A 19,930-nucleotide genomic window follows, 5' to 3' on the forward strand; every position below is an offset into this window, starting at 1 on the left:
TGTTGACAGGTTTGGTCTAACGCAACATTGTGTGTCTGTGATAATGTCATGGCTGGCCAATATTTATATCTCGTAAATTTGAGATAAATGACGGAATGACGATATGTGTTAAATATCTCATTTTTTTTCTACAAAGTGGAGTAAATGTTTACATGCAAGTCAAATCATGCTGTGAGACAATAAGTAATTCAAATATATTGTTATAATTGTAATTCATTTTAAATGTACAGCTGCATAACAGCTGGTTAAAAAGGAGGGTCATTGTTAAAATACATCAATTCTTAGTCTAGAGATATGAGGTCTGAGCTGAGCAACAGAGATCTAATATCAGGGACCATGAAGAGACGCAGACAATGATATGCCATGATATTACATTTAATATTTAGTAAAGAGAAGATATTGATCACCTCCAAAAAATAGCATAGACATGTCTGTACGGTTCTTTGATCAACACTCACGTGATAAACAAGTATGATAAATGATACTTAATGATTCATCAACAGATTTATAACCGGATGGGGAAGTTGAAACACGAAGCACAGCAAAAAGAAAATTAAATCATGTCACAATGAGTTCATTTAGAGGTTGAACTTGTGCACATCTGAAGGTAAATACAGTCAGGTCCAAAAATATTGGTACAGAGGCACATTTTGTGTTATTTTAGCTGTTCACCAAAATGTATTCCACTTAGGGTGGGTTGCACCAACAAGGATTAGGCCTAAATCTGGTTTAAATCAAAGCATATTTAATAATTCCGTTGCACCAAACTTTAAACCTGTTTAAAAATAAACAGGTTTAAATTTAAACTGTCATTTTGATCCAGGTTTAAATCTTACAGTAAATCTAGATTATCTTTAATCCTGTTGCTCCATTACTTTAAACTCCGTTTTAAATCTCAGGGAGGGATTAACTTTAAACTTGCATATGAGGAGGTTTAAATATGTTTTTTTACAATTTAATGTCTGGCTAAATGATTAGAAACACATACCGCGAGCGTGGTGGCGCTATTCAAAGATGCGTTTATTATAACATCTCAACAAAGTGAGTTTGGCGGCTCAAAAAGATTATTAACAGCACCGGTGAAAGCTACCGATGCTCGTATGTGCTTCTCCTCTGACAAATGCGTCGACACATCTTGTTCATTATAGCACAATATCTGAGCTTTGCGATATTTCCTGTCACAATATTTCCTGGTCTGTTAATTGTTTTAAAAGATTGTCAAATGTTTTTATTTGAATCAGACCTTTACATTAGCCTACCGGTGTATGTAGGTGATTTATAATACAACAATTACATTACCTTTGCTTGCATAAACTGTTTATTTCCTTTTTGAATGACAACGTCAACATTGTTGCTGTTTAATTACACCGGAAAATTCAACATGGCGGACAAAATAAATCGCAGATGAAGGATTTAATACAGTTTAAAGATTTAATCTAAGATTTGTTAATCTGTGTTTAAATTTAAGTGGTGCAACACAACTCGAATTAAAATTAAACTGGGATCAACAAACCCTAGATTAGCTCTAAACTCTGCTTAATTTAATCCTTGTTGGTGCAACCCACCCTTAGAGTCATATAATAAATATTGGCTTAAAGTGAACACTCTCAGCTTTACTTAAAGGGGATTCACGTTCAAATTGGCTGAAAGATTTAAGAATTACAGCTGTTTAATATGTAGCTCCCCATTTTAAAGGGGTCAAAAGTAATGGGACAGTTGACTTAAAAGCTCTTTTATGGACATTTATTGTCTTTTTTTAAAAATGATTTCCTCATAAATGACAGATGTTAAAGGTCTGGAGTTGATTTTAAGTGTAGTATTTGCATTTGGAAGCTGTGGCTGTGAACCCAAATCATTCAGTTCAGGCAGATCTCCATGCAAGTGATACAGACCATATTTAGGTTTCAAAACCCCCACAAATCCTTTAGAGAGATAGCAGGAACATTAAGAGTGGCCACATAAACAATTTGGTTCATTCTGACTAAAAACAACACACTGGTTAACTCAGCAACATAAAAATCCTGGACATCCATACCAGATAACAGTGGTGGATGATCGCATTATCCTCTCCATGATAAAGGTAATATCTTCTCTTTATTGTTTTGATTGACAATGACATCTTTATCTCCTGTAGAGTGTTCTTCATTTGTCTGGACATTGTAAAGGAGTTTTCTTTATCATGGAGAGGATAATGCGATCATCCACCAGTGTTATTCTATATAGACGTATAGGATTTTTATGTTGCTGAGCTCACCAGTGTGTTGTTTTTTAGTCAGAATTAACCAAATTGTTGATTTGGCCACTCTTAATGTTCCTGCTATCTCTCTGATGGATTTGTTGTGTTATTGAAACCTAAATATGGTCTGTATCACTTGCATGAGGATCTCCTGAACTGAATGATTTGGGTTCACAGCCACAGCTTTCAAATGCAAATACCACACTTAAAATCAACTCCAGACCTTTAACATCTGTCATTCATGAGGAAATTATTTAACAAAATAATAGACAATACCTGTCCATAAAACAGCTTTTAAGTCAACTGTCCCATTTCCTTTGACCCCTTTAAAAGGAGCTACATATGAAACGGCTGCAATTCCTAAATCCTTCAGCCAATTTGGATGTGACCAGTGTTGGGGAAAGTTACTTTTAAAAGTAATGCATTATAATATTAAGTTACTCCCCAAAAAAGTAACTAATTGCGTTACTTAGTTACTTTTCATGGAAAGTAATGCTTACGTTACTTTTAAGTTAGCCTGGGTTTCCCCATGCTGCCTTGTGCGCAAATTTATTCACGCTGCAAGTCTAGCATGGAAACTCTGGTCCTTTTTTGCCCCTCAAATAGGGAATCAATCACAGAACGGGGAGGGGGCAGCAAGACGATGACGACCTCTATGCGACACACCTAAGCAGTTTTGTTATTTTTTATAACACAGCAACAGAGGGAAATTTACTTTTCAATGCAGCCTTAGATTGTGTTTTAAGTAGTTTTGAACAGAAGTTTATTTAAAAATGAGCAACTTTTGGTGTTACACAATTTTATATCCAAGAAGGATGTTTGGATATGGCAAGACATGATAGCCACAGAGTTTTATAGGAGCAACCTGCATCGACAAAATACAATTAACTTATATGGTAAGTTGTATTTATTAATATCATATTGTCATTATGCCTGTACTGTGGTTGTCATAGTGCCACTAAAATGTGTTGCTTTTCAATATCAATATACAGCTACCGGTTTAGTTGCATAGCTTTCAGCTGTGTGCACACGAACTGATAAAAAGTCGTTTACGCTTGAATTTATGTCGCTGAATATATTTATGTCGTTTGAATATATGAAGAGTTTCGTGGCAAAACGAGATAAATCCATTTTTTAACATTTTTGTCAAAACATGTTTATTATTATGTTATCATGTTATTATTTTGTTTTATGGTGCTACTTAGCTGTATTTTTTAAGTTATGAAGGTTTTAAATCAAAACAAACCAACTGCAGTTGCATTGAAATTAATTGGAATGCACAACCAAAAAACACAATTTCTGAACAATTAAAAAAACGGTGGTTATCTCGTTTTGCAACGAAACTCTTCATATATATATCTGGTATAATTGAAACGATTGGCTGTGACCTACGTAGAGACACATTTGATAGACATTCGTAGCGCCCAAAAAACGGCTCTGGGCATTCGTAAACCACGCCTCAAAAAGTAATTAAACTGAAAAGTAATTCGCATTACTTTTTTTTTAAAGTAACTCAAATATTAATGTCTACATTTATAAAGTAATGCGTTACTTTACTCGTTACTTCAGAAAAGTAATATTATTACGTAATGCTTGTTACTTATAATGCGTTACCCCCAACACTGCTTGTGAATACCCTCATAATAAAGCTGAGAATATGCACTGTAAACCAATATTCATAATATTACTGTAACTGGAAAACATTTTGGTAAACAGCTAAAATAACACAAAATGTGCCTCTGTCCCAATATTTATGGACCTAACTGTATACGATCCTTTAATAATGAAAACTAATACATATGAATATTACCATGTGTGATTATATTAACGATGTAAGGTTAACATAATACGAAATATAATCGAAAGATTAAAAGAAATATAAAACATAAAGCATATGAGTGAGGGTAAACTCTCTAAATTTTAACAGTCATATACTACCATACCCATATAGACGTTATTGTCTCATGCCACATCACGATGAGAATAAAGCCTAATATATTACCAAAACTTGATATACCACCCAGGGCTAGTTTATATGTACTTTTGGCGTGCTCTCCCTCTGTCGGATTATGTAGTTAAGGTTGTTTGTGATGTGTGTGTCCAGACCACGAGCCAGATTCCACGGTTTGCAGATCCAGTGGTTATCCAGACCCCTGAAAAAAATAATTGACAGGCGTTACACACAATAAACAATGAATTAACTAGTTTACTAGTCAAAACACTGGGTCTGTGGATCATGTAAAAGAAAAAGCCTACATACAGTGGATATAAAAATTCTACACACCCCTGTTTAAAATGGCAGGTTTTTGTGATTTAAAAAATGAAACCAAGATGAATCATGCCAGAACACATTTATTTCACATTTATTTTGAATTTTGCAACCTATTTTTTTAAAGTGATTAACAATAGGAATCATTTATGGAAAAAAATAACCAAGTGTGCACAGAAAATATGGCACAACAGTAATATTACTAAGACCAGGAAATCCACTTAAAACTGTTGAGAAGATCAGGAGAAAACTGGTAAGGGAGGCTGCCAGCAACATTCTTGCACATTCATTCCAGGGCCGGGAATACGGGGGCATTGCCCCCCCAGATTTTCCTTCTGCCCCCCCAAAAATGTCCAGCCAACTATAAAATAACGGAGTCTTTTTAAACAAAAAATGTCTTCTGTTGGCAAACAGTAGTGTTTACGGCTCCGCCCATTATTATTTGATTAGCTTATTCAACCTGTGGAAGTCTTTTCAGCAGTATTTAACTCACAGGAAAAACACTACTGTTCTCTATGACGGTAACTAAAAAACCCCGCATCTTTTAAATATATATCAGAAACAATGCAATTTAGTATTACATAAACGTAATAACACAACACATATTAAAATTAAACTTTTTTATAGTAAAACATGCCCAAAATAGACCCTTATCCTTTCTTAGACTCACCTCATTATTTATTCATTCAAATACAACAGCCAATGGCAAGTCTCCAGCAGCATTTAGTGTGTTTGTTTTAGACATAGTTCTGTTTATTAAAATTAGAATATGCAGTTTGGTTATGGCATACTATATAGTAGATATGAATGATATAAGATGGTTATACAGTAAATATACAGTAATCTAACAGCTGAGCATCGCGTGCAGTTTTAATATCAAATTTTAGCGGTTTTGTCATCATCATTCGTCAGCTCATTCAGCTCGCGTTTGAGAAAAACTTCACACACAAAAATCTACAGACTTTTATGTTCAGGAGGAGCTGTCACCCCGCAAGGTCATTGTACGGTAAAACCTTGTATTTTATAATTTTGCGTTGTGTTATAATATCTAATTTGCTGTGTTATGAACAAAGCAGTGTCTCAAATCTTTCTTAAAGTATTTAACGGCTTGGGCTTTTGTCTGGTGCTGTTACAGGATAACCTTTGACGAATTTGTCATGCATGTCAAATTGCTTTCATGATGTTTCAAAATAGATTATTTAAAGCGTTGTGCTTTGTTGTGATATTTGAGGTTGCTGCAGCAGCATGATAGGGTCAGGAATTCATGAAAATATATCATATCATATATCACATTGAAAATGCATTATTTTAAATGAAGAAAATGTTTGAGAAGTGGAAATAAAGTTCCTAACAAGTGTTTATTTAGAATAAAGGCATATGTTGGGTAGGGTAGGTATAAGAATGGCTTTAATTTATCTATAAGTGAAATAATAGATTAAATGCAGTGTAAACATTGATAAAATATAGCTATTATGTACAGCTTTGCATTCATATCACCTGCTTGCCTGATTTCATTAACTGTGACTTAATGTGTAAAACTACATTAAGTGTAATAATTAAAACATTATTAATCATTATAAATCTAATCGCATCTACTTTTAATATTTGAACATGCAAAAGGACATATAAATGGCCCTTTATTATAAGACATATGCAAAATAATATTGAATTGAAACATCCATAATTTTAGTGTATGAATCATTTTAGACAAGAAATAGCTGCCCACCCAAAAATCCTGACTGCCCCCCCCCCAGTCCAGCAAGCCTAGTACTGGGCCTGATTCATTCTAACGTTCCTGCACAGTCACTTTAAAATTTGAAATTTCTTTTAATTATTAATCTCTTAATGTGCTACCATTATTTGGTACGTCACGTGGCACTATGGTTGGCGCATCCTGTGACGTATGCTGTTGTTTGCACTGTCTGTATTATTGCAGTACGTAGCTCTGTTTTGTTGTTGTTGTTTTGCCTAGTGTAGCTCTGTATTGTCTCTGTAACTCTCTGTTATTCTGTGTAGCTCCGTAGTCCTGGAGAAACGTTGTGTTATTTCATTGTGTATTGTAATGACAATAAAGCTTCTTGAACCTTGAACATTAAAAGAATTGCAACAACATCTGGAAATTACTGGTTGCTCTCTACATGTGTCAATAATCTCCTGAATTCTTCATGTTTGAGTCATTTTATACCAAAAAACATCCAACCCCATCTAAAGTTTGTAAAAATTATTATTAAGTACTATGTAGAATAATGTATTATAGTCCAATGAGAGCAAAATTGAACTTTGTCCATAATAGCAAAAGATATCTTTGATGTAAAAACAAAACACAGCACATCACTAAAAGAACACCACGCCCGCAGTAAAGAATGGAGGTGTCAGAGTCAGTCTTTGTTGCTGCTTTTCTTCAGCTGGTACTGGGGCTTTAACCTAACCCTAACCCTAACCTAACCCAATAAAATAATGAATAACTCCAAATACCAGTCAATTTTAGCCCAAAACCATATGGCTTCTGCCAAAATACTTAAGATGAAGAGGAATTTCACCTTTCAGCATGACAATGACACTAAGGACACCTCCAAATCAACAAAGGAATGGCTTCACCAAAACAAGACCAAGGTTTTGGAATGGCCCGGCCAGAGTTAGAATGCTGTTGCAAGGAAAAATAGCAAAATATTGCAAAATCAAGATGACTGCTGACATTTAGTGGTCGGCACACTTTTGCAACCTGGTTATTGTAAAATTTTTACTTGCCATTTTTTCACCCCAAAATTATTCCTATTGATAATCACTTTAATATACAGATTGGAATTTCGGAATAAAGATGGAACAGATTCCAAAATGATTCTTCTTGGTTTCATTTTTTTTTATAAAACTTTTTATATGCACTGTACGTACACTACTCTCCAACATTGTAAGATCACTTATTCTTTATTTATATTTTTTCCAGATTTAAGAATGTTATATGTGACATGCATGTATGTTTATTTATTTGTTTGCCCTCTCTAGGGGGCAGGAAAAGTGTTTTTTGTGCTTTGTGTTAAGCAGATTCCTAACACCTTTAAAAAAAGTGCTATATAAGAAGCCAAGTTGCCATCTTCTAGCGACGGAACATGAGCGGCCGTCCTGAGATGGGCTGCGTCCGAAAACATGGGCAGCTGACTAGTTTCCTTCCTGCCTCACGAGACAATGAGGCATGAAGGCAGCTCAGAGAAACGCTTTTGGACACACTTCAAAGGCAGCGTGTTTGAAATATAAACAGGGAGGGCCTTTGTGATAACTACCGTAATCACATATTTGAAAACTACAATACTAATTTCTCACTAGAAGTGCAATTAAAAGGTGCAAAAAGTAAAAATATAACTTAATTTACACAAAATTTGTGCTCTAGCCGCTTTCTTGGCTGCCATTTATTTTTTCGAACCTCGACCAATTACATTCCCCATGCGCAAACATGCATAGAATTGTGGGACAAGATCTCAGGAGTCAGGAAGTAAACCTAACATGCCTTGATGCCTTCCTGCCTTGGAATGCTGCCTCAGAAGGCAGCAATTTAGAGTTTTCAGACGCAGCCATGGATTTCTGCTCTAATGTGTTCCTTTAATTTTCCTGATTATTTTCTCCTACATTGTGTTCATTTGTATTATTTTAATAAATTCCCCAATTTGACCAAGCCTTTGTGTTACCCTTCTTGTGTGTTATGGCAGTGGTTGTAACATAATTTCGGGCTCGTCTAAAAACGTATATTTTTCACTTGTTTAGTGTGGGAGAAAAGTGTATAGTCCTCTTCGTGGTGATTGTCCGGATTATTGTTTTTCCGGTTGTGAGTAACTACTGGAATCTTATGTGAGTATTTACTCTATTTATGTTGTAGTCCTCCGGTAGGTTTTGAACCTGCCACTTTGTTATTTTGCCTTTGGCTTTTAGTGGTTATTCAGAGTGGGGGTACGCTTCAGGTAATGGAATGGGTGCACAGGTGTTCATGATTTTAGCTTTTACAGTCGCCTTGAGCCCCTAACGCCACTGAAGACTAGGTGTTTATGTTGTAAAAAAATTAATGGTGTAAATACATGTGCGTTATGAATCACTTTTGGTTATTCAATTAAATCTGTAATTTCGCTCTTAATTCATACAATTTGTGAAAATTTCGTGTAGCGGCCAAATTTAGTTCATTTGCTTAGTTTGTCAGGAAAATGCAGGACTTGTGTAAATGATTTAGGGGTGGTTTCCCAAACAGGAATTAGCTTAAGCCAGGACTAGACCTTAGTTTAATTAGGAAATATAACTAGTTTTGCCTTACGTAAAGTAAAGCATTACTTGTGTGCATTTTGACGCAAAAAAGGGCATAGATGTATTTTAAGTTAGTGCAAGTTGTTTTCAGTTTGGACAGCTCTTACATTTATTTTAGTCTATGACTAGTCTAATCCCTGTCCGGGAAACCGCCCCATAGTGGTTTAATTTTGAAACCATTATTTCGTTATTTCTGTGAGTAAGTGTGCCGGAATGACTTCGGAAATTAAAACAAGACTTCTGTGAGAAAGTGTGCCGGAATGCCTTCTGTAGTTGATATATTTTGGAAGTCTCCTTTTGAGGAACTGCTTTTATTGTGGACAAAAGAGCAGTTATTAAAACTGAAATCGCTCCTAGATATAAAACTTTGAAGGAAAATTTGCAGAACATCCTGGTTGAGTTGGGTGTTTTACAAATGCCATTATTACACGGCTCTCTGGAATGCTTGATTCTGATTGGTCAGTTGAGACATTTGCAGGTTCGTTCTTTTCAAATAATAACCGTTCCAAAGTAATAACGCATAGCCGGTACTACTTGTACGAGTAAAATCGTTTCGCGCCAATAAAGATCAATAAAGATTACTGTTTGGCGCCATCTTGTGACAAACACTGGACAACCACGACAAGACACAGACATCTTACTGAGACTGAACTTGACAAAATAGAGCATGACAGCTACGAAGCCAACACACACAAAAATACAGAATGGGGATTAAAACTTCTCAAAGACTGGCTAAAAGAGAAAAAATGGAGACAAGTATGAAGCAGCGGATCTTAATAAGGTATTACGATCATTTTATGCATCTGTGCAAAGTTCGCGGAAGGATAAAAATGTTAATTTAATACAAATATGCCAATAAAATGTTTAAAATTCATATTCATGTCCAGTTTTTTTCTTATGTGGCAAGTAGCCGTGTAATAAGCGGGATAATGTAGAGGCAGCCGGTAGTTATTGGGAAATAAGCCCCTTCAGTGTGATACAAGACCCTCCGCTTCGCGTCGGGTCCTGATCACACTGTCGGGGCTTATTTCCCAATAACTACCGGCTGCCTCTACATTATCCCTTACTTAGAAAATGATAGTGTTGTGGAGGAAGTGGCTGATCCTTCTGTAAGTGAAAACACTATTCGATTAAGAGTTAGCACTTAAAGAAAATTATAGATGAGTGCTAAGGTGGCTTGCGCTGCCTCAAATGATTTTAATGTTGGCCAAAATCGTAGGGTGGTCTGTGAAGTATTTTTGTCATTTCGAGAGGGGGGGAACTTCTTTAACCCTCCTATTATCTTTGGGGTCAATTTGACTCCATTCAAAGTTTATCGTCTGTAAAAACATGATTGACTTCTTTTTCTTGCTTCAGATTTCATGTCTTTTCCTAATTTAATAAGGACAAGTCGGTAAACCCAAAATTTTCATAATGATTTTTTTCAATGTCCTCTACACATTAAAAATGTGGCGCACTCGCACTGGCGCTTTTCCATTGCATAGTACACCACGGTTTGGGTCGGGTCAGCTTATTTTTTGGAGGTTTTCCCACTGGGTGCAGTACGTAGTACACAATACTTTTTTGTAGTACCATCTCGGTTGGGGTTCCAAGCGGCCCAAGCTGATCACCAAAACGTGATGCAAAGATCACTGATTGGTCTGAGAGAATGGTCACTACCAGCATCATCGCTATTGTTAGAGAATATGATTATTTTATTATCATTTATGGATGTGTTTCTTTATACCATAATGCTTTGCTACTTGATAAAAGAGGAACATGCTGTTCTTCTTATCATGATACCCCCACCCGACTGAGTCTTTGGGTGGTGGAAAGAGTTTTGTTTATCTAACATTTACATACTGCTTCACCTATGGCATAGTATAAGATGTTCTTGTTTGCGTGTGTTGATTTCATGACGCATATCATTGCTTTTGACACATATCTTTGTGGGTGTCGGCCCATCTAAATAAAGAGGCTCGCAGAGAGAGAATCTGAGAGAGACAGCCTGAGCATATCTTTATAAGACAGCTTTTGTGACACCCTTATTCGTGGTCTGATTGTGTCTTATTTTGTTAAATTGTATAAGTAGAATAAACCTGATATCTATAATGTAAAAGATTAGCTTTACCTTCATGCTAGCTTGCTCTGTCTCGAGTAAACCTGTTGTCATCTGTGCTTTGCTGTAAGTTACCAAACTCCCTTTTAGTGATGAAAAACATCCACAGGTTAAGAATCAGGAACACCATAACAGTTTTTTTCTAGACTGTTGTGTCAGATGTGTCATATGACCAAAGAGATGAAGTGCAACATACTAGTTAACGAAAGTTTTGTAAGAGATTGCAGGAGAGAGTGTCGTGCTAAAGGTTGTGGTCAACCACATTTTAGAAAAAGACGAAGTGCAAGGTTGTGTCAGATGTGCCATACGACCAAAAAAGATGAAGTAAAATATACCCACCACATCAAATCAAGGTTTACAGAAGGAGAAACCAAAGAGATGAAGGGAAATGTACTAGCCGATCTCAACAAGTTGAAGTTAATCTCAATGATTTCATTAATCAAGGTGTACAGAAGGAGAAAGACAAAAAGAAGGAGCAAAAGAGAAGGCAGAGAAAACGTTCACATAAGTAAAGAAGATTTCATCAGAACTACAACTGTAATGATTGAAGTGATTAAGAAACAAGAACGGACCAATAAGATGTTAATAAAGTTCACACGAAAATGGAAACCTGATATGGAGAGAGATTTGAGATGTATGATAGACGAGGTTGAATCTTTAATAATTTGAGGATTCAGCGCCGTCTAAATATGTGTTTAATTTTTGATGTGTTTTGTAGCATGTGTAACACAGGCCCTGCTTGCATACAAAAAGAGGTATGAGGTGGTTTTGCAACACCTTGCCCAAGCAACTTGTATTTTCTTTCTTTGTTCATGAATAGAGAAATGAAAGTCACCTATTCTATAGGATGACCACAGGTATTAGTATATGTTTTTCCTGTTAAAGAAACAAGGTGACAAAACCTGCTCTAGTAGGGATTAAGTTTAGTTTCTTTTTATATTAGTATTAGTTTCTTTTTATATTAGTTTTATATAAATATTAGTATTTTTCTTTTTCTCTTCCATTTATAAATGTTTCGTTTACTGTGTAACTCGGGGAAGAATGGAACGAATTGGTTTCCAAATAAGGAAAGGTATTGAAAGTCTCTTAGTGTAATCACGTGTGGCTTGGGTGCTATAAACATGTGGGAGACACAGATTGATCTAGGTCGTTCCTTGTGGTGAAGACTGCTCGCATTTTATTTTTAAATCATTATTGTTTGTTACAAAAAACTTTGTTCATTAAACCGAAGCCATGTACCTATGGCGAGTCGTAAACTTCTTTTAATTAAGTCTCTGATTGAGTTTTACACTTTACACTTGAACAAATCATAGACTCCAGGGCCGGATCCAGCTGAGCCTGGCACGGACACCACACAAGGTTGCTGAATACCTACCAACCCATTCAATCTAGAGGTGGGAAAGAGCCAATCACTTTGCAGTGTGAGTTTGGTTTATCTATATGTACATTTGCTGGGTGATGTGCATGAATTGCTTAATTATATGGATGCAGGATATTTTAGGGAATACAGGCGGGATGTCAAATACAACAGGAGTTGCAGTTTGTGCCAGCACATTCGCAACGCGCATGTCCGCGTATATGCTTAAACGCAACTTAAATGAGGCTCACGCCTATATCCCTACCACCCTTGAAGTGTTACTAAACTCGATGGAAAAGCTAACCAAGCCAAAGTGAAGTAAGCTGACCCAAACCAAATCGTGGAGTACTATGCAATGGAAAAGCACCAATTTTGTAGCATCTGTGTTCTTTTCTAAAAAAGTTCAATTTTGCGCAGTGAATATTCTACCATTGAAAAGGAGGTTTTGGCATTGGTTCTTGCGATTCAACACTTCGAGGTGTATTTGTCCAGCTGCCATTCTTTTCTAGCAATAAAAGTGGTTCACTGGCTCGTAATCATAGGGGAACCATTTTAAGTGCCATATATCGCCTCTGTAGAACCATGTTGTGCTATGTAGAACCCCCGTATGGTTCTTCATAGGTGCTATATAGCACTAAAAATGGTTCCCCTATGATTAGGAGCTTTTAGAGCTATTTAGCACCAATTTTAGAGTGTTCAATCGTCATGTAGTGTCTTGTGCTGGAGTTTATATTTGCAGCCATGATCTCGACATTAAACATGCAGAGGCTGAGACAACGTGGTGGCTGAGGTACTGTCCCGAATGGGATAGACTTGTGGGTAAGGTATATTTTTGGGAAAGGTTACTCTTAGCAGATGCAGTTTCTTATTGTGATGATTCACTTTTGGGGGATGAAGGCGGTATGTGATATATATTCATGTTTATTTATTTGTTTGCCCTAGTCTAGGGGGCAGGAAAAGTGTTTTTTTGCGCTTTGTGTTAAGCAGATTCCTTACATCTGTGGGTCATTAAAGGAATAGTCTACTCATTTTCAATATTAAAATATGTTATTACCTTAACTAAGAATTGTTGATACATCCCTCTATCATCTGTGTGCGTGCACGTAAGCGCTGGAGCGCGCTGCGACGCTTCGATAGCATTTAGCTTAGCCCCATTCATTCAATCGTACCATTTAGAGATAAAGTTAGAAGTGACCAAACACATCAACGTTTTTCCTATTTAAGACGAGTAGTTATACGAGCAAGTTTGGTGGTACAAAATAAAACGTAGCGCTTTTCTAAGCGGATTTAAAAGAGGAACTATATTTTATGGCGTAATAGCACTTTTGGGAGAACTTCGACTCGGCGCAGTAAAACCCCATTATGAGAGTGAGAAGGGGAGCGGACTTTTCAGGCGAGTCGAAGTGTGTTACTCATTTTCTATCATGCATTATTATACAAGAAAATATAAACTATCGCTCACTTTCACTTTTATTAAAATGTTTTAAAATGGATTATGAAGAAGGCTTTATTAATCCAAATATGTGTTTGGTCACTTCTAACTTTATCTCTGTTTGATACCATTGAATGAATGGGGCTAAGCTAAATGCTATCGAAGCGTCGCAGCGCGCTCCAGCACTTACGTGCACGCACCAGGGTTATTATAGTAAACGAAAACTATCACGAAAACTGAAACTATTAGTGAAAAAACATTTTAGTTAACTGAAATAAAATAAAAACGAAGGTTTCTAAAAAAAAACTAAAACTGAACTATAACTAAAATGTGGACCTGCAAAACTAACTAAAACTAACAAAAATATTGGAAAACAAAACTTGCGTTTTCGTTTTTTAAATGTTATTGGATCAGCAGTTGAACACGGAGTCACTCATATCACCGGATCATAAGCAAACGTTCAGCAGATGTTGCTGAATCATTAATGACCAATAGGTGGCAGACGAATGTCTATTAGAACTCCTGACCTGCACAGCAGCGTCACGTAATGTGTATGGCATTGTTAGCTGACGCTTTTTGGTTGCTATATTAAAGAATGTCAGCTGAACTTATCTGAAATTTTATATGCTTTTGCAGATAATCAACAAATAATATTATATATTAATATTAAGTCAACAAATAATTGTTAGTAACAACGATGTCTTCTGGTACAGAAATGGATACTCATAGACAGAACAAAAAAAATCTTATCTCATTTTCAACATTACCAGATTTGGCAAGGTGTATGTACACAACCATGATATTGTGCTAAAGACTAAAACTATACTAAAACTAAATAAAAACGAAAAGTAATGATTTTTGAAAAATAGAAACGAAATCAAAACTATTTATGCACCACTTAAAAGAACTAAAACTAAACTGAAATAAAATAACACGTTACAAAACTAAATAAAAATAAAAACTAATATTTTTTTGAAAACTATTATAACCCTGGCACGCACACAGATGACAGAGGGATGTATCAACAGTTCTTAGTTAAGGTAATAACATATTTTAATATTGAAAATGAGTAGACTATTCCTTTAAAGTACTACATTAGAAGCCAAGTTGCCATGTGTTCCTTTAATTTTCCTGATTATTTTCTCCTACATTGTGTACATTTGTATTATTTTAATAAATTCCCCTATTTGACCGAGAGCCTTTGTGTTACCCTCTTTTGTGTTATGGCAGTGGCTGTAACAAAGAAAAATATTAAGCTCATCAAAACTATTGAACACACATGTAACTACGGGAATTTTGTTGTGAATAAAAACTCAAAATAACTCAAAACTATATTATATTTAACATCTTTAAAGTAGCCACCCATTTAATCTAGATGTTGCAATAAATGTACTCATTTTATCAAGCAGCTCCTCTGAGGTCTCAACCTAACATGCTTTTTTAAACAGTACTGAGTGATTTCCCATCTGTTTTGGGCTCCTACTGAAGTCATCCTAGTCAAGTCATTGTTGTTGTTTGCCTTTTCAGTTCTTCAGTCTTAGGTTTTGATTTCAAAGTTGGACTTTATTGTTAGCGAGATAAAGCCGAGGAGATCTTGCAAGATCTGCTCAAATCTTACTGTACTATTACTGGTATTTATATGGTGGCTACCCCACCCCCATAAATGTAAACTCCATACAATAGCCTCCTGTTCAGATGTGTAACACATGGCATCACTTTAAAAAGGTCACAATTCTGGGAGTGTATGGTTTTGTCATATATATTCATGTAGATTATACTTAATTCCTTTATATTTGGATTAATAAAGCCTTCTTCATAATCCATTTTAAAACATTTTAATAAAAGTGAAAGTGAGCGATAGTTTATATTTTCTTGTATAATAATGCATGATAGAAAATGAGTAACTGAGGGGAGTAAAATTCCTAAGTTTTACCTCTCGTTCATTATATCCCTTTGACTGTTTTTTGTTTGTATATTAATACATATTTACCATTTTAATAGTTAAAATGAATACATTTATTAGGCTATTCAGATTGAAGTATTGTGCCTTGAACATGTTGTTTCTCTATTTTGTCGTGTGCTTACGAGAAGCACAAAACATATTTTTAACTCTTTCTGCTAACTATGGCAGTCCACACGTCTTTGTCTGAGCAGTTCAAGCCTTTATTTTTCATCTGCATCATCACAGAACAAAGAAGGATATTGTCTAAGTCTCTGACTGTGAGAAAGTACATCTTATCACCATGTTTTGGATCTGTTCACTATCTAGCTACAACAAACTCTGAAGACTTTAACCTTGAGAAAGTTACACGTGTGTTATTGTCAAAAATATTAAAGATAGCTTTATTGGCATGGTACAAAGGGGTCTTTATATTGCCAAAACATAGAAACATTAAATTTACAATTCATATGTACATTTATTGTCTTTGTTATAGGATATCCTAAAATAATAATAATAATTTGCCGTGTGCTTTTGGTGAGTTTCTTTTTGATCTTGGCTGCTCCTTCTTTGGATGCAAAGTCATCCATATAAAAAATTCCCTAATTCAATTTTTAGTAATAAAATATTTTTTTCTTCACATAACACAACATTCTGAAGTGCTAGACATTTATACCATAAAGAGTAGGGGTGTATCCCGGCATCCTGGTCAAATTTGCCTGTTGGCCTACTAATGATTCATATATCTAATAATGTTTTTACCTACTAAAAAACATTTTCATTTCTCAACAACAAAATACTAAACTTGTTTTCTCAGCAGTATTAAAGATCGGAAAACACTGCATTTTTTTGTTGTTGTTATTTTGACCATGTTTTACCCATTTCAATTTTCAGTAAATAAAATGGTAACACGTTACAATAAGGTTTATTAGTTAACATTAGTTAACAACATTAGTTAACATGAACTAATAATGAACTTCACTTATACAGCATTTATTAATCTTTGTTAATGCTAATTTCAACAATTACTAATACTTTTTTAAAATCTTGTTAATGTCAGTTAATGCACCGTGAACTAACATGAACAAACAATTAAAAGCTTTATTTCTATTAACTTACATTAACAAAGATGAATAAATATTGTAACAAATGTACTGCTCATGGTTTGTTCATGTTAGTTAATACATTAACTAATGTTAGCTGATGAAACTTATTGTAAAGTGTTACCATAAATGCAAATAGAAACATTATTTTTATTAAGAATTTTGCAGAAATGTTGTTGGTGGTTGACAATATGAAACAAAAAATATCATTTTACTTTAACACATACCTATAAATAGTAAAACTAGAAAAATGAAAAGAACTGTTGAAATGGTCTCTTAATTTTTTCCGTGTCTATATATACTTGGATATATAGGCTATATCACTGTCAAATAAAGATTGCTCTACTTGTATGGCTATCCTTTAAAAATAAGCTAAGGTGTTAAAAAAATAATCATAAAAAAGGCTGAATGAGTTATTCAACCTCAACAATGAGATACTGTCAAACTGCTCACCTCTCTTGTCTCTTTAAGTAATGTTTGATGAACTGTGGCAGCTCTGTCTGGAGATTAAAAGTCCTGGGGAGCCACAGCGGTCCCTGACCTCCCCTCGCTCTCCGGGCTACAGACGCCATGCAGTCTTTAGTGGTGAGCACGGTCTCACAGGGGAACTGGTTGAGCAGAACATGAGGTCGTTCCTCACTCATTTTCCTAACAGTAAATTAAACAGTAAATAATAAAATATTTACATTTGCATTTATGCATTTGGCAGATGCTTTTATCCAAAACAACTTACAGTGCATTACAAGGTACACATTTTTAAAATCAGTATATGTTCCCTGGGTTTGAACCTTTTGCGCTACTAACACAATGCTCTACCACTAAGCTTTACCTTATCCCACTCTCCCTTAAGACAACTAAATTGTGTGTAATATGTGATATACATGCCCACCTGTAATCTCGGATATGAGAAAAGGCCCAGATAATATCAGCCTCCTCCTTGTTTTCGGTAAACTGGAAACGTGGATGTTTGAGATTGTCTGTAACCTGCTTTAACTCAGAGTAGACCCTGGGGACAGACAGAAAAACAAATGCTTAATGCACTTTATTTTTTTTACCTTATGCAACATTTCTTATAATTTCCAGGTTTAAAAACAAATCAATAAATAATAAAAATTAGTTTATTATTTTGGACTTTCATGATACTGTTTAAAATGAATTATTACATGACACTTTTCAATCTTTACTGGTACAGAAGCTATCTTAATATACAAATATGGTCATCAATACCTAATATTTATTACAAACAGTAGTATAAATAAACTTAATATCTTCTGTCTGTCTGTCTGCAATGTAGTTTGGTGCCCCTCTGTAGTTTGTTGGTGTAAAATTGACTAAAAAGAATCTCTCACAAAAAGTTACATCTCCTTTTATGCCATATAGCTACAATACAAATATCTGTCAAAACTCAAGCATAACTTATTACACCCACAGATTCAACCTCAGCCATACATAAATGTTGGTTATTAGTGATTCAGTTTTGCCTAAAATTGATCTGTTATTTCTGAGTTAGTAATATTTAGGACAACAGGAACATGTGAAAATGCAAGACAGTTTTGTGTCACATTTCTTTTTCATTTGTTCCCCTCAGCTTTCTCTGTTCTGAAACACAATAAATTACTGACACTACTTATCCTCCCATAACCATTTTACTGCACGGATTAACATTTTTGTGCTCAGTAGCCTTAACACACCTCAGCACAGGCAGGGTCAGAAGGACCAAAAAGGGCACTTTGTAAACGACACAGATACAGATATAATGCCAAACACACCGGTCAATTTAAAATAAGAGAGATTCCCAAATATTAAAATAATAAATATTTTTCAAAATAAATACTGAGAATAAGAAAGGTAATTAAGTGGAAATTATGTTTAATACTGTTGATATATTTAAAACTCTTTTTTAAATATATAAAACATAGGATAAAACATGTAAACTATGGTTTATTACAAATGAACAGCTTTTACCATATCAGTAACTTATTATAGTAAAATTATAACACAATGGTAATCAATGCCACAAAAACATGTTATACTCTTTTACTATAATAAAACCATGGATCATTTTCATATTGGAAAATATACCACAAAACTTTAATATTTCAGTAAATAAAAAAATGAATACTCACTGGACTGGTAGAATTCAAGCATTCTAGGTCATGCTAAACCATGCTACAGTACTATTGTTAAACCGACTTGGATAAAACAAATCAAATGTTTTAGCCAAAAATTAATATGGTAGCAATCAAGTTTTTAAACTTTTATTGTAATTAATTAAGCTTAACTCATATGCCACATTTGCTTAATTTTTTAACTCCTTACTAGTCAAAGATCATAAGGGACACACATTTCTTAACTGTCATGCAAACTCTGCCTAGATGCACAGAGCTTCATCTGCGTCGCCATCACCCTACGGGTGTTTAAGTTCATGCGCTGCTGCGCACACTGATCGGCGTATGACATCAAAGTACAGCGAGAGTAAACTACTTCTAGATCAGTGCTTTTAAATGACTCTCGTAAATGCTATAGCTGAAGTCGAACCCCCTCTTATCACGCACCTTTCAACTATTTTTCAGTTTGTTATTAAAATTTTGTATTATTATTTTAAGCAGCAATGGTAACACATTTTATTTATTATACTTATTACTTTTATAATTTTTTCCATGACCAGAAGGCCACAAAAGGGGTGGGGGCTTAAGACCCCTGTGCATGCCACACTTTATATAATAAAAAAAACTAAAGGCAAAGAAAGGTTGAAGTTATTAAATGATTAAATTTTCATGTATGTGCATGTGTGTTAAAAAAAATGCAATACCAGCAACCAGTGTATGTTTATTGTTGGTATTTGATTATAGGGATCGCACATGTCCTGTGATACAATATTTGGAGGTAGCCAGTATATTTGCTTATCTTTAATGCAACAACTAATCCCCTTGCTTTGTCTAAATGATTTACACATTTACGTAAACATTTTAAATCTTGTATGCCTTGGAGGAACAAAGACAGGATGCTTTACGCTGCCATCAGGCCAAAGATTTGAACACTTGAATATGAATTGTGTGCCTATGATTTACTGTGTGAACTGAGGTATGCAAGTTATTCTCCTTCTCATATCAGTGTGCTCACATGGTTTTGACACTAAATTAAATATGAAGTGGGCCTCATGTTGGACTGACATGCTTACACAAATGTATAATAAAATAGTTTTGTTCCCT

The 19,930-nt window shown here is 35.0% G+C and overlaps 1 protein-coding gene across 2 annotated transcripts in view; it reads right to left on the bottom strand.

Annotated features, from left to right (window-relative positions):
* Nucleotides 1–19,930, bottom strand: part of ttll12 (tubulin tyrosine ligase-like family, member 12) — a 67,258-nt gene that overhangs the window by 18,808 nt on the left and 28,520 nt on the right. For both annotated transcript variants that reach the window (XM_073876068.1, XM_055189823.2), the window contains exons 7-9: nt 17,608–17,724; nt 17,172–17,366; nt 4,278–4,389 (exon numbers count right to left, since the gene is read on the bottom strand). In XM_073876068.1, the coding sequence (XP_073732169.1) occupies nt 4,278–4,389; nt 17,172–17,366; nt 17,608–17,724 (424 nt within the window). The remainder of the gene's footprint in view (nt 1–4,277; nt 4,390–17,171; nt 17,367–17,607; nt 17,725–19,930) is intronic.

This window comes from Misgurnus anguillicaudatus, chromosome 1 (assembly GCF_027580225.2).
Source record: "Misgurnus anguillicaudatus chromosome 1, ASM2758022v2, whole genome shotgun sequence".
Lineage (NCBI taxonomy): Eukaryota > Metazoa > Chordata > Actinopteri > Cypriniformes > Cobitidae > Misgurnus > Misgurnus anguillicaudatus.